Source organism: Emys orbicularis, chromosome 4 (genome assembly GCF_028017835.1).
Source record: "Emys orbicularis isolate rEmyOrb1 chromosome 4, rEmyOrb1.hap1, whole genome shotgun sequence".
NCBI classification, from domain to species: domain Eukaryota; kingdom Metazoa; phylum Chordata; order Testudines; family Emydidae; genus Emys; species Emys orbicularis.
In genome coordinates, this window is record NC_088686.1 from 158173705 (window position 1) to 158187792 (window position 14088).

The 14088-nt window shown below is 62.7% G+C and overlaps 1 protein-coding gene across 1 annotated transcript; it reads left to right on the forward strand.

Annotated features, from left to right (window-relative positions):
- Positions 1 to 1274: 1274 nt before the first annotated feature.
- Positions 1275 to 12535, forward strand: TBC1D10B (TBC1 domain family member 10B). Its single transcript, XM_065402405.1, has 9 exons — positions 1275 to 2371; positions 5135 to 5234; positions 5610 to 5717; positions 5812 to 5918; positions 6344 to 6458; positions 7554 to 7619; positions 7938 to 8127; positions 10708 to 10862; positions 11888 to 12535. The coding sequence occupies exons 1-9, from the start codon at positions 1275 to 1277 to the stop codon at positions 12533 to 12535; spliced, it is 2586 nt and encodes an 861-aa protein (XP_065258477.1).
- The last annotated feature ends 1553 nt before the right edge of the window (positions 12536 to 14088 follow it).

Here is a 14088-nt window from a genome sequence, read left to right on the forward strand (position 1 = left end):
GCTCCCAGTCCCCCGGCTCTAACCCACCAGCCCCCACTCCCCTCCCAGAGCTGGGGAGAGAACCCAGGAGTCCTGGCTCCCAGCCCCCCCTGCTCTAACCCACCAGACCCCACTCCCCTCCCAGAGCTGGGAGAGAACCCAGGAGTCCTGGCTCCCAGCCCCCCTGCTCTAACCACTAGACCCCACTCCCCTCCCAGAGCCAGGGAGAGAACCCAGGAATCCTGGTTCGTTCCCACCCCCCAGCTAGACTAGCACCACTTGACCAAACTCCCAGAATCCTTTTCAACTCGGCCAACCCCCAGCCCCCTTCCCATTGGCTGCTGCTAGGCCCCTCCCCGCCTCCCTTCCCCATTGGCTGCTGCTGGTTCCCCTCCCGCCTCCCTTCCCATTGGCTGCCCTTCCGCCAGCCCCCCTCTTCTATTGGTTGAGACAACCGCCAATCAACCACCCAACTGTCATCAACGGTCCCTCCCCCTTGGCGGAGTCCGCCCCATTCTGAGCTGCCCGCTCTTGGGTGTCCATTTGTCGAGGAGCCTGCCACTCCCGCCCTAAGTCCGCGCTCATTGGCCCGAGGAGTCGCCGATCAGTTTCCCGCTCCGATGTTTTATTGGCCGGCAGACAAGGCGCTGGGGCCGCCCGTGAAAGCTGGAGGTGTCCCCGACACTGATTGGTTGAGCTGCGACCCTTCTTGCCGCTAATTGGCTGACATAACGCCGGTCCTCCTAGGATTGGTTAAATGTCGCGTTAGATCCGCCCCTTCCTCTCACAGGCCCGCCTCTCCTGTCTCTGTGTTGATTGGTTTAACCTCACCTTCCGATTGGGCGGCTGGGGCAATACTTCTGCTCTGATTGGCCACATCCCCACTGGTCCCGCCCCGTCGCCCCAGCCCTTCTCTCACCCGCCCTTCCTCTTTTGATCGCCATCTCCCCGATTGGCCGGAACCCCGACCTTCCTTGCCCTGACTGGCCCATCCCGGAGCCGCTCCCGCCCACTCGGACCCGCCCTCCCACAACCCTCCCCCTCCTCCCCTCTAATTGGCTGGCCCGGTTGCCCTCCTGGCCTGGGATTGGCCGCCCTCCCACGTGGCACTGCCGGGCTGCGCGCGCAGCCTGGGGGGTCCACCCTGGCTTCTGGTTGCTGGATGCTCAGGCTGAGGTAGAGACCCAGCGAGGCTCCTGCCTCCACCCCCCTCCCCCATCACTCTAGCCCAGGCTTCGGTGGGGGCCACTAGGCCGCCCCCGCAGGGCCGGGGGGGGGAGGAGCCCACTGTCGCCATGGAAATGGGGGCTGGCGACACCCCGTCGCCCCCGCCCCGGTACAACGCCCCCCGCTCAGCGCTCTACGCCGCCAAGATGAGCGCCATGGCGACGCCAACCCCGCTGGCACCCAGACCCCCGGCCACGGCGCCGTCGGCCTCGCCTGGGCCCGGGGGCAGCGCGGCGGCCTCTCCGGCGGTGACGGGCAGCGGGGCGGCGTCTCCCACGGGGACAGGCAGCCCGGCCGTGGCGACGGGCAGCCCGGCCATATCTCCGGCGGCGGCAGGCAGCGGGGCGGCGTCTCCCACGGCGACGGGCAGCCCGGCCGTGTCTCCGGCGGGCAGCGGGGCGGTGTCTCCCGGCACCGTGGCGGCAACTGGCACTGTGGCGGCATCTCCAGGCAACCTGGCGCCGTCTCCGGCAGCTACAGGCCATGTGGCGGCGTCTCTAGGCAACGTGACGGCGTCGCCGGGCAGCTTGGCACCGGCAACCGGCAGTGTGGCAGCGGCGACGAGCAGCGGGACGGTGTGTCCGGGGCCGACAGGCAACATCACCAATCCGGTGGCGTCTCCTGTGGCAATGGCACCCGTAGGCACCATAGCGGCCACCACAGGGATGGTTTCCACAGAAACGATGCAGATGGCAGGGGTCGACGTGGCGATGGGTCCCAAGGAAACGGTCACCACAGCGGTGGCCTCTCCCACGCCGTCTCCCGCCATGGAAACCGCTGCCCCGCGCACCCCGGTGAAACCCCTCCCGGTGCCCTTCCCCTCGCCGGCCTTGGTGGTGGTGGCGCCCAGCCCGGTGGCGCCGGAGAAGAGCTCCCCCACTGCGACGGAGGGGCCTGCAGACCTGGTGTCCACCGCCTCCCAGGACATGGGGTCGCAGTCCAGCCTGGGTCCTGGAATCCCACCTCCCAGGCGCCCGCCGGCTCCAGACACCCTGAGTTACCTGGATTCGGTCAGCCTCATGTCGGGCACCTTGGAGTCCCTGAGTGGCCCCGGCTTCTTGGACGACGTCAGCTCCCTGGGCTCGGACTCGGAGATCAATGGCTTGGCCTACCGCAGAACAGACAAATATGGCTTCTTGGGGGGCAACCAGCACTCGGGGATGCCGTGAGTACCTGAGCTGCCCCCCGTCACGTTTGCTCTTTCCTCTCTAGGGGGCGCTGGCTCCGGTCTGGCGCCAGGGCAGGGACTGGCTGGCTCACGGGGGTGGGAAATGGGACCCAGGCCCTTTCCCCTCTAGGGGGCACCAGCTCCCATCTGTTCCCAGGGTCAGACGGCCATTCCCCTCTGACCCCCATTCACAGTCCCCAGCAGGCAGCGAGTGTGTTGGGTCTCAGCCCAGATCCGCGCAGGGCCTGCGGTGCTGCCCGGTCCAGCCCTGGCAGCCTCAGCAGAGAGGCCAAGACCTGTGGCGAGGGAGTGCCTGGAGCAGGGGTCTTTCCTGCTCTCCCGACCCATCCCTCTCCTGTGCCTTCCTCAGGCCTCAGCCTCCCCGCCCAGCCCCATCTCGCCCTGGGGGAGCCACGCCTGGAGCCTGTCCTTGGGAGTTTCTGTCCCTCCATCCCCCTCCCAGGCCGAAACAAAACTCCTAGGGAATTTGAGATCACTCCCCCGCCCGGCCCCCTCTCTCCACCCGGTCCTGCCTCCCCTCGCCCCCCACAAACTAACCCTGGTCAGAGTCGGGGGGGGGGGGGCAGGAGCCGAGACCTGGCCCGCTCGGCACATGGGTGGCTTGACTGAAGCAGGTGTCTTTCCACGCTGGCTGGGGTCCAGCCCATCCCTGGGGCTCAGGGCCTGCCCCGCAATGCAGCCGAGTCCCTGGGGGCAGTGTGCTGGCCCAGGGGCGGGGAGGGGATGACTGAGTGGAGGAGCCATGGTGTTGGAAGCTAGGCCCAGGGGCTGATCTGGAGGCAGGGGAAACCGGGTTGGGGAGACCGAGGGGAGGGGAGAAGGCAAGACCAGATTGGCTGGGCCGAGCGGCTGATCCAGGCGGGGAAGGGAGCCGGGGGGAGACCAGGATGAGGGGCCAGATCAGAGGGGGTGCGGAGCGGAGCCTGGGCCTGTTAGGGAGGGACTGAGCGGGGGCCGGGGGAAGAGGTAGGGATATTGGGCCCAGGTATGGATATGGGGGGACACTGGGGTGTGTGTATGGGGCTTGGGTGGGGAGGGGCTGATGCTGGGGGAGGGGTGGACTGGGCCGATCCGTGGGGGGCAGAGACTGGGCCGTGGGGGGCAGAGACTGGGCCGTGGGGGGCAGAGGCTGGGCCTTGGGGGGGCTGGGCCGTGGGGGGCAGAGGCTGGGCCGTGGGATGGCTGGGCCGTGGGGGAGAGAGACTGGGCCGTGGGGAGGGGCTGATCCGTGCGGGGAGACAGACCCTCCAGACACAGCTCTGCAGTGGGGGGAGATGGCGTAGAAGGGGCATCTCCCCACTTCTCCCTCCCCCCCCGTGCTCATGCGAACGCCCCCGCTTCCCTTCCTGAGTTTCTCAATGAGGCAGCCCCAAGCCACCACTTCCTGTTTCCCCTCCCTGCTCTTCCTGTTTCTCCGCCCTCCCCCCGCCCATCCACTCCCTACCCGGGTCCTGTGGAGTCGGAGCTCAGTCTGCCCCCCCCCCCCCATATACCCCAGAGCCTCCTCCATGGACCGTTCTGCCCTTGGCCTGTCTGCTGAGGCTGCTGGGGGGCCTGGTCATCACCCATGGGGGGGGAGTGGAGAGGCTGGGGACGCATTGGCTGAGACCCAACAGACTCATCACATGCCAGGGCATCAGCTTGGGATAGCTTCCCCGGTTTTGATCTAGAGGGGAAAGGCTCCGCGTCCCATTCCCCTTCCCCCTGAGCCAGCGGGTTCCCCGCCTGGGGCTGGGTCTCCCCCTTCGCACGGCTCAGGGAAGAGGACAGAGCAGCGGAAGAGGCGGGGGGCTGCTCGGGAAGCGGCAGCACGAGGGGTTTTGAAGCGGGAACTGAGAGCTCAGGGGCTGCTGCTGCGGGGCTGGAGCAGAGCCTCCCTGGCTCAATCGGCCGCAGAATCGTTTCGGCCCCTCCGTGTTTCCTTCTTCCTCCCGGGGGAATGGAAACTGGGCTGGTCTGTTTCACTCTGGGCCTTGTTAATTTCACTTCTCAGTCAAGCCCGCCCATCACATCCCTAGGATGGAGCTTTGGTAGAGCTGGGGGGCAGGGGAACCCAGGGCTGGGCTAGCAGGGGGCTGAGAGTCAGGAGTGAGGGGCACCGGCAGAGCTGGGGGGGGCCTGGGCTGGGCTAGCAGGGGGCTGAGAGTCAGGAGTGAGGGGCACTGGCAGAGCTGGGGGAGGGGAGCCCAGGACTGGGCTAGCAGGGGGCTGAGAGTCAGGAGTGAGGGGCACCGGCAGAGCTGGGGGAGCCCAGGGCTGGGCTGGCAGGGGCTGCGGGTCAGGAGTGAGGGGCACCGGCAGAGCTTGGGGGGGCCAGGGCTGGGCTAGCAGGGGGCTGAGAGTCAGGAGTGAGGGGCACTGGCAGAGCTTGGGGAGGGGAGCCCAGGACTGGGCTAGCAGGGGGCTGCGGCTCGGGAGTGAGGGGCACCGGCAGGGCTGTGAGGGGAAGCCGAGGTCCCTATTATAATTACTAACAACCTAGATGGCTTGATCGGGCCCCAGTTCCCGTTGCAGGCTGGGAGCCGACGTACCCCAGCGGGGGTAGTCTCCTTCCTGCCCCCCCGTCCCCTCCCGTGCCCTCCTCTGGGTGGGGAAGCTCCCAGCGCCACAGCCCCGCTCTCTCTCCAGGGCACTGCTGTGGGGAAGCTCGCCCCGCTGGCAGTCCTTCCCTTGTTGTACCTGGCTGGTGGGGTGTGGCCGCGCCGTGTCTCTGATCCCCTCTCTCCCCCCCCCCCCCAGGGAGAGCGCCATCCCGGTGGACGTGGCACGGCAGCGGGAGCTCAAATGGCTCGATATGTTTTCCCATTGGGATAAATGGCTCTCGCGGCGGTTCCAGAAGGTGAGTAGCTTCCGCAGCCCCGGCCTCACCCAGCAGGGGGCGCTGTGGGGAGGGGGCGGGGCGCTGGCTGTGGGGGGAGCTCCCAGCCCGGCCTGTCCCAGCAGGGGGTGCTGTGGGGAGGGGGGCGGGGGGCTGGCTGTGGGGGAAGCTCCCGGCTACTCTGGCCTCGCCCAGCAGGGGGCGCTGTGGGGAGGGCGCTGGCTGTGGGGGGAGCTCCCGGCCCGGCCTGTCCCAGCAGAGGGCGCTGTGGGGAGGACGAGGGGCGCTGGCTCCCCCCCCCCCAGCAGAGGGCGCTGTGGGGAGGATGAGGGGCACTGGCTTCCCCCCCAGCAGGGGGCGCTGCGCGGTGCGAACACGGCGGCTCTTGTTTGGCAGGTGAAGCTGCGCTGTCGGAAGGGGATCCCCTCGTCTCTCCGTGCCAAAGCCTGGCAGCTGCTGTCGAACAGCAAGGAGCTCCTGGAGCAGAACCCCAGCAAATTTGAGGTGCGTGGCCTCCCCCTCCGGGGTGGTTTTGGGGGGCAGGGAGAGGCGGGGGGGTGACAGGCCGAGTCTCACCCCCTGTCGCCGTGACTCCTAGGAGCTGGAGCGCCAGCCCGGGGACCCCAAGTGGCTGGATGTGATTGAAAAGGATCTGCACCGGCAGTTCCCCTTCCACGAGATGTTTGCCGCCAGGGGAGGCCATGGGTGAGTGACCGGGGGGAGCCTCCATTGCACCAGAACCTCCTAGTCCCTTTCCTGAGCTGGATCGGAGCCAGCGCCCCCTAGAGGGGACAGGCCCCGTGTCCCATCCCCTGAGCCAGCCGGTCCCCGCCCTGGGGCTGGAGCCGGCGCCCCCTAGAGGGCAAGGCCCCATTCCCCATCCCCTGAGCTAGCCGGTCCCCGCCCTGGGGCTGGAGCCAGCGCCCCCTAGAGGGCAAGGCCTGTGTCCCATTCCCCATCCCCTGAGCCAGCCAGTCCCTGCCCTGGGGCTGGAGCCGGCACCCCCTAGAAGGGACAGGCCCCGTGTCCCATCCCCTGAGCCAGCCAGTCCCGCCCTGGGGCTGGAGCCAGTGCCCCCTAGGGGCAAGGCCCCTCCATGTGTCTAACCCCCGTCCCTTTCCTGCCCACAGGCAGCAGGACTTGTACCGCATCCTAAAGGCCTACACCATTTACCGGCCCGACGAAGGGTACTGCCAGGCCCAGGCCCCCGTGGCTGCTGTCCTGCTGATGCACATGCCCGCTGAGGTACGAGCACCCCGCTAGCGCCCCCTGTGGCTGAGCGAGAGCCCCACCTTCCTTTTGGGAAAGCCCCAGCGTGGCGCCTCCCCCGATCTGCTCTTGCTTCTTACATGTCTGGCTGGTTTTACCTCCGGGCACTTCTTGATTTGGGGCTGGGAGCCAGGACTCCTGGGTTCTATACCAGCTGTGAGAGAGGAGTGGGTTAGAGAAGTGGGGGCTGGGAGCCAGGAGTCCTGGGTTCTCTCCCTGGCTCTGGGAGAGGAGTGGGGTCTAGTGGTTAGAGCTGGGGAGGCCGAGGGCCAGGACTCCTGGGTTCTGTCCCCTCCTCTGGGCAATACCCCTCCCATCTGACATAGCGTCTGTGCATTTTGTCCGTCTGTCCATGTCTCTATTGCATGATTGTGTTTTATGTGTCTGTTTTCCGGCTCCCGTTTCTTCCTCTCTCTCTCTCCAGCCCGAAGCGTTGTCTGTTGCTCTGTCCATCCCAGTCTGGTCAGTCTGTCCGTTGCGTGCATCTTCGTTTCCCTGTCACACACGTTGGGGGTTTTCCCCCTTCTTCCACCATTCCTGCGTTGTCTGACTCTGGCTGTGGGTGTGCCTGGGCGCGTCTGCACTGCAAAAACCTCAGTGTGTGTGTTAACCCGCAGGAGCTAGCTGGGGTTAAAATACCAGTAACGCCGCACCTGCTGTTTCCATCTGAGTTAGCTAATGTGGGTTAGGAACACGCCTTTGTGTGTGTAGACATCTCCTAGGTGTGTGTCTGGGTCTCCTCTCGGGGGGGGGTCTGAGACCTGGTCTACACCTCAAACTTCGAGTGACCTAGCTGTGTCACTCCGGGCTGGGGAAATCTCGCTCTGAGCACCACGGTGAGGTCGACCTAAGCCCCAGGGTAGATGTGGCTCGGTCGACAGAAGGAGCTGGATTAACCTCATGGAGGGGAGAAACCCCATCTGTGGACGTAGGACACCATAGTGGTACCGCTGTAGCACAGATATGCCCTGGGGCTGGAGCCTCTCTCTCTGGTGTCCGTTGCATCTCTTGGTCTCTAGGTTTCTGTCTGTCTGTCTGTCTGATGTCTCTCCCTTCTCCCCGTCCCCGCAGCAAGCCTTCTGGTGCCTGGTGCAGATCTGTGAGAAGTACCTGCCAGGTTATTACAGCGCCGGGCTGGTGAGTAGCACCCCTGCTGGTGGAGCAGGGCAGGGCAGTCTCGGGGCTGGGGTCGGCCTCCCCCTCTCTGGGAGGGGGATTCTGCCGAGTGATCACTGGTGGAGAGGGGTGTGTTGGTGTTGGGGGATGGGGACAGGGAGGAGCGTATGGGGAAGGAGGGGGGTTGATGGCAGCGAATGGGGAGCCTTGTGGGGGAGAGCAGTGAGGAATGGGGTTGAAGGGGGAGTGTTGGGGGATGGGGGGACAGAGGAGGGTGTTTGGGGATGGGGTGGGACAGCAGGTGGGGCGGGGGCTGATGTGTTCCCCTCCCCCCGGCAGGAAGCCATCCAGCTGGATGGAGAGATCTTCTTTGCCCTGCTGCGCCGGGCATCCCCCATGGCCTATCGGCACCTGAAGAAATACAAGATCGACCCCATCCTCTACATGACAGAGTGGTTCATGTGTATCTTCTCCCGCACCCTGCCCTGGGCTTCTGTGCTGCGCGTCTGGGATATGTTCTTCTGCGAGGGTGAGATGTCCCCCCATTCTGTATGTCCGTCCAGCCCTCTGAGTGTCACTTCCAGCAAAATCCATCAGCCCAATTCAGTCCAACCCAGCCAATCAAACCAAACCAACCCTCCAATTCAGTCCATCGTCCCATCCCAACCCAACCCATTCTCCATCCATCCATCCATCCGACCAACCCAACCATCCATCATCCCATCCCAACCAGCCAGCCATCCATCCGACCACCGCAACCCATTCTCCATCCATCCATCCATCCATCCGACCACCGCAACCCATTCTCCATCCATCCATCCGACCAGCCCAACCCATTCTCCATCCATCCATCCGACCAGCCCAACCCATTCTCCATCCCATCCCAACCAGCCATGCATCCGTCTGACCAACCCAACCCATTCCCAATCCATTCGTCTGACCAATCCAACCATCCATCGTCCCATCCCAGCCAGCCATTCATCCGACCAACCCAACCCATTTTCCATTCATCCATCTGACCAACCCATCCATCCATCATCCCATCCCAACCAGCCATCTGACCAACCGAACCCATTCTCCATCCATCCAGCCATCCGACCAACCCAACCCATTCTCCATCCATCCAGCCAACCCAACCATCCATCATCCCATCCCAACCAGCCATCCATCCATCCGACCACCGCAACCCATTCTCCATCCATCCATCCATCCATCCATCCGACCATCCCAACCCATTCTCCATCCATCCATCTGACCAACCCAACCATTCTCCATCCCATCCCAACCAGCCATGCAACCGTCTGACCAACCCAACCCAGTCCCAATCCATCCGTCTGACCAATCCAACCATCCATTGTCCCATCCCAGTCATCCATCCATCCAACCAACCCAACCCATTCTCCATGCATCCATCCGACCAACCCAACCATCCACCATCCCATCCCAACCAGCCATGCGTCCGTTTGACCAACCCAACCCATTCCCAATCCATTCGTCTGACCAATCCAACCATCCATCGTCCCATCCCAGCCAGCCATTCATCCGACCAACCCATTTTCCATTCATCCATCTGACCAACCCATCCATCCATCATCCCATCCCAACCAGCCATCTGACCAACCGAACCCATTCTCCATCTATCCAGCCATCCGACCAACCCAACCCATTCTCCATCCATCCAGCCAACCCAACCATCCATCATCCCATCCCAACCAGCCATCCATCCATCCGACCAACCCAACCCAACCCATTCTCCATCATCCCATCCCAACCAGCTATCCATCCATCTGACCAATCCAACCATCTATCGTCCCATCTCAGCCAGCCATCCATCCGACCAACCCAACCCATCCATCCATCCAACACAACCCATTCTCCATCCATCCGACCAACCCAGCCATCATCCCATCCCAACCATCCATCCATCCATCCCAACCCATTCTCCATCCATCCAACCAACCCAACCCATTCTCCATCTATCCGACCATCCATCCGACAATCCCAACCAGCCATCATCCCATCCCAACCAGTCATCCATCCATCTGACCAACCCAACCCATTCCTCATCCATCCATCTGACCAACCCAACCCATTCTCCATCCATCGTCCCATCCCAACCAGCCAGCCGTCCATCCAACCAACCCAACCCATTCTCCATCCATCCGACCAACCCAACCATCCATCGTCCCATCCCAACCAGCCAGCCATCTGACCAACCCAACCCGTTCTCCATCCATCCGTCTGACCAACCCAACCATCCATCGTCCCATCCCAACCAGCCAGCCATCCCTCCGACCAACCCAACTCATTCCCTGTCCATCCAGCTGTCCCATCTGTGCATCAAGCCAACCATCCCTCCACCTGACCAACGGTACAATCCATCCATGTGACCAACCCATCCTGCCTCCATCCAGCCATCCCATCTATCTGATCAGGCCAACCGATCTCCCATCCCAGCCAACCATCCATCTTCCTGACCAGTCCAACCCTACCAACCAACCATCCATCGTCCCATCCCAACTAGCCATCCATCCGACCAACCATCCATCCATCCTCCTGACCAGCCCAACCCATTTCCTATCCATCCAACTGTCCCATCCAACCCACTGTCCATCCATCTGACCACCCAACCCACCCCTCATCCATACATCTGACCAATCCAACCCATTCCCCATCTAACCCAACCAGCCAACCACCCATTGATCCATCTAACCCAGCCATCGCACCCAACCAACCGTCTAACCAACCATCCACCCCTCAACCACTCCATACAACCCAATCCAACCCAACTCAACCCAGTCCCTCCAAACCAAACATCCATCTGATCAACCCAACGCATATCAACCATGCGTCCAACCCAACTCACTGTATCAACCCAATCTGTTAACTCATCTTCCATCAACTCAACCATCCCATCCAACCCAACCCAACCCAGTCATCCTATCCAACGCAACCTAATCCATCAACCCAGACGTCCCTTCCAACCCAACTATCCATCCAACTGACCCCACTTCCGCTCTCCTCCATGTGTGTGCATGGCTGACACCCAGCACCAGGTCCCTGAAACCCCATGACTCACACCAGTCTCTCTACCCTTCTCCCACCCCAGGGGTGAAGATCGTCTTCCGGGTGGGCCTGGTCCTTCTCCGGAACGCTCTGGGCTCGGTGGACAAGCTGCGCAGCTGCCAGGGCATGTATGAAACCATGGAGAAGCTGCGCAACCTGCCAGCTCAGAGCATGCAAGAGGACTTCCTCATCCAGGAGGTGAGCCCCGCCCCGCCGGTGCTGAGTAAGGGCCTGGCTGGTTCAGGATGTGGAAGGGAGACCACCAGGGCTCAGCAGGGGGCACTCTCCCGTAGCAGTCAGAGCTGGCCCCAATGCGGCGCTAGGGGGCAGGGCAGGGACTCAGCAGGGGGCGCTCTCCCCTGGCAGTCAAGGCTGGCCCTGACGCCCGAGGGCGCAGTGCTTCAGGGAGTGAGTACGGGCTCTCCTCTGGCAGTTGGTGCTGGCCCCAGTGCGGCACTAGGGCAGGGGTGGGCAAAGCTTTTGGCCCGAGGGCTACATCGGGGAATACAAATTGTGTGGCGGGCCATGAATGCTCACACAATTGGGGTTGGGGTGTGGGCTCTGGGGTGGGGCTGAGGAGTTTGGGGTGTAGGAGGGGGCTCTGGGCTGGGACTGAGGGGGATTGGGGCAGGGGTGCAGGCTCTGGGGTGGGACTGGGAGGTTTGGGGTGCAGGAGGGTGCTCCAGGCTGGGATCGAGGGGTTCGGAGGGCGGGAGGGGGATCAGGGCTGGGGCAGGGGCATGGGGAGAGGCTCAGGGGTGCAGGCTTCAGGCGGCGCTTACCTCACGCAGCTCCCGGAAGCAGTGGCATGTCCCTTCTCCGGCTCCTACGCAGAGGCGCGGCCAGGCGGCTCTGCACGCTGCCCCGTCTGCAGGCACCGCCCCTGCAGCTCCCATTGGAGCGCCGGAGGGGCCATTGGAGCACGTAGGAACTGGAGCAGGGCCATGCCACGGCTTCCAGGAGCCGCGTGGTGCGGCCCCTGACCCAGCGCCCTGGCCAGAGCTGGGCAAGCCCCAGACCCTGCTCCCCAGCGGGAGCTTGCGGGCCGGCTTAAAACGGCTGGTGAGCCGTAGTTTGCCCACCCCTGCACTAGGGGGTGCTGTGCTGCAGGGGATGGGGGCGGGTTACCCAGTAGGGGGCGCTATGGGTCGGTGCAGACCCCAAGCTAGTTCTCTAGAGGGCACTGTGCCGCGGGATGTCTGACCTGCGCCTCCCGCCCCCAGGTGGTGAGCCTACCTGTGACGGAAGCGCTAATTGAGCGTGAGAACACCACACAGCTCAAGAAGTGGCGCGAGACCCGCGGGGAGCTGCAGTATAAACCCTCCCGCCGCCTCCACGGCTCCCGCGCCATCCACGAAGAGTGTCACCGCATGAACCCCCCGCTGACCTCCAGCGCCAGCCTGCTCAGCCTCACCGGCTTCAAACAGCGGATGGCCCGCGGCGGCAGCGGGGCAAGTGCGGGGAGCAACTTCTCCCCTGCCCACCCCATGGGCATCCTGGCCGTCTCCGCTGCCCCCGCTCCAGCCGCTGCCCCGGGTCAGGTGGTGTCAGAAGGGCTCCACCCTGCTCTGCCCTCCCCCACAGGGAACAACACGCCGCTGGGGGGCCCCAAGAAGGGGGGAGCGAAGGAGAAGAAGAAGGAGAAGGAGCGGGAGAAGCAGGAGAAGGAGCGGGAGAAGCAGGAGAAGAAGGAGAAGGAGAAGCTGGAGCGGAAGCAGCAGAAGGAGCGCGCCAAGGAGGAGGCCAAGCAGAAGAAAGAGAGGAAGGTTTCCATGCGCCGGAAGGAGGCCAAAGCCCCGCCTCGCGCCGAGGACGGGGGGCAAGACGGGGATCCCCCAGGAGGCTCTGTGCTGCAGGACACTTACTTCTGAGCTGGGGTGGGGGCGGGACAGCGGGGGGGGCCCTGCTGCCTCCAACCCACCACAGATTCAGCCAAGGACCAAGGGGTGGGGAGACTCAGATGGGGCTGGGGTCGCTGGCTGGGAGGAAGCTGGAATCTAAAGGACAAGAGAGGGTTGAGCTCTGAGCTAGCCTCCAGGGGGCGCCCCACAATCTTCCTCCTGCCAGGAGGGGACCTGCTTAACGACTTTGAAAGCCAAACGACTACTGTGCTCCCTCCCCCCTCTTTTCTGTGTCCTCCCCTCCCATCGGTGGAACAAACAGGTACACCCCTCCCTCCAAGCGCTTTTCCAGGGGTGTGGGGCGTGTCCCCCTCAAGTCTTAACCAGAATATAATTGTATTAATAATAGTCCAGCCCGTTTACTGTATATAGGAGAATCCCCTTTAAACTATTTAACCACTCCAGCCCTACACTCCCCCCACCCCTCTCCTCGGGAGAGGCAATCCTCTTGCCTCCATGCTAGCAGGAGCGCTCCTCTTTGTGCTGGTCACCCCCAAACGCAGTTCTTGTTGATGGACACAGGTATCAATAAAGTTCTTCTACTTTGACTTTCAGTGGCAAGACGGATGAACTTTATTGACAGCCCAGTGTATGCGGACAGGGTATAAGTTCCTCCGTGTCCCAACACCACATTTCTTTATTTATCAGTAGCCCAGTGTTCCCCGACAGGGCATCAGTAAAGCTCATCCACCTCCCAAGAAGGCGTCGATAAAGTCACGTGCCAGGTGAGAAACGTTATCGATAGCCCAGTGCTTGCAGACAAGAGAACAAGAAAGTTCTTCCATCTCCCAGCACAGGATTTTTGTGGCAAGGAGTAAACTTTATTGACAGCCCAGTGTTGGACAAACTGGACTGTTCTCTTGCCTGCCAATCCTGGGCTGTCAATAAAGTTCACTCCTTGTCCCCACCTAGGGGTTCATTACTTGTGTGGTACCTGGCGGCCCACTGTTATGGTCTCCTTTTGGTCCTTCTGGGAAAGATGGTGAACTTTATTGGTGGCCCACTTTGCTGACAAGGTGTCAATAAAGTTTCTTCCTTGTAAGAGTGGGGGGATGAACTTTATTGACAGCCAGAGCATGGCATTCCATGTAAGGGCAGGGATGAGCTTTATCGACACTCCAGTGTTTGCAGACGGGGTATCAATAAAGTTTATTTCATGTGAGAGCCGTGATAAATTTTATCGAGTCCCCAGTGTTGGTGGACAGGGAGCCAGTAAAGGCCCACAGTGGCTGATGTTATAGGGCTTTTTCAGGAGCAACTGTATCCAGCTAGCACCACATAGCCCCCCCTAATTTGCCCCGGGGGGATTAAATTGCCCCCTAGACAATACCCCCCCCCCCCAAGGATGCTCCCTTGGTTCTCTCTTTTGTCTTATCAATTCCCTGCCTCCCCTTCTCTGGCTTATTTGTGATTCACCCCAACCATCAACACATTCCAGTCCCCCCAGACCCAACAACCCCCTCCCCCCCCCCCCCCCCCCCGGCCCCTTAAAAAGCATGAACAAACACCCTTACAATAACTGG

Excerpts from the sequence above, each read along its gene's own strand:
- TBC1D10B (XM_065402405.1), top strand. The coding sequence starts at position 1,275 with ATGGAAATGGGGGCTGGCGACACCCCGTCGCCCCCGCCCCGGTACAAC. Across the intron at positions 8,128-10,707 it reads GGATATGTTCTTCTGCGAGG|GGGTGAAGATCGTCTTCCGG; the intron begins GTGAGATGTCCC and ends CTCCCACCCCAG. Across the intron at positions 10,863-11,887 it reads AGGACTTCCTCATCCAGGAG|GTGGTGAGCCTACCTGTGAC; the intron begins GTGAGCCCCGCC and ends TCCCGCCCCCAG.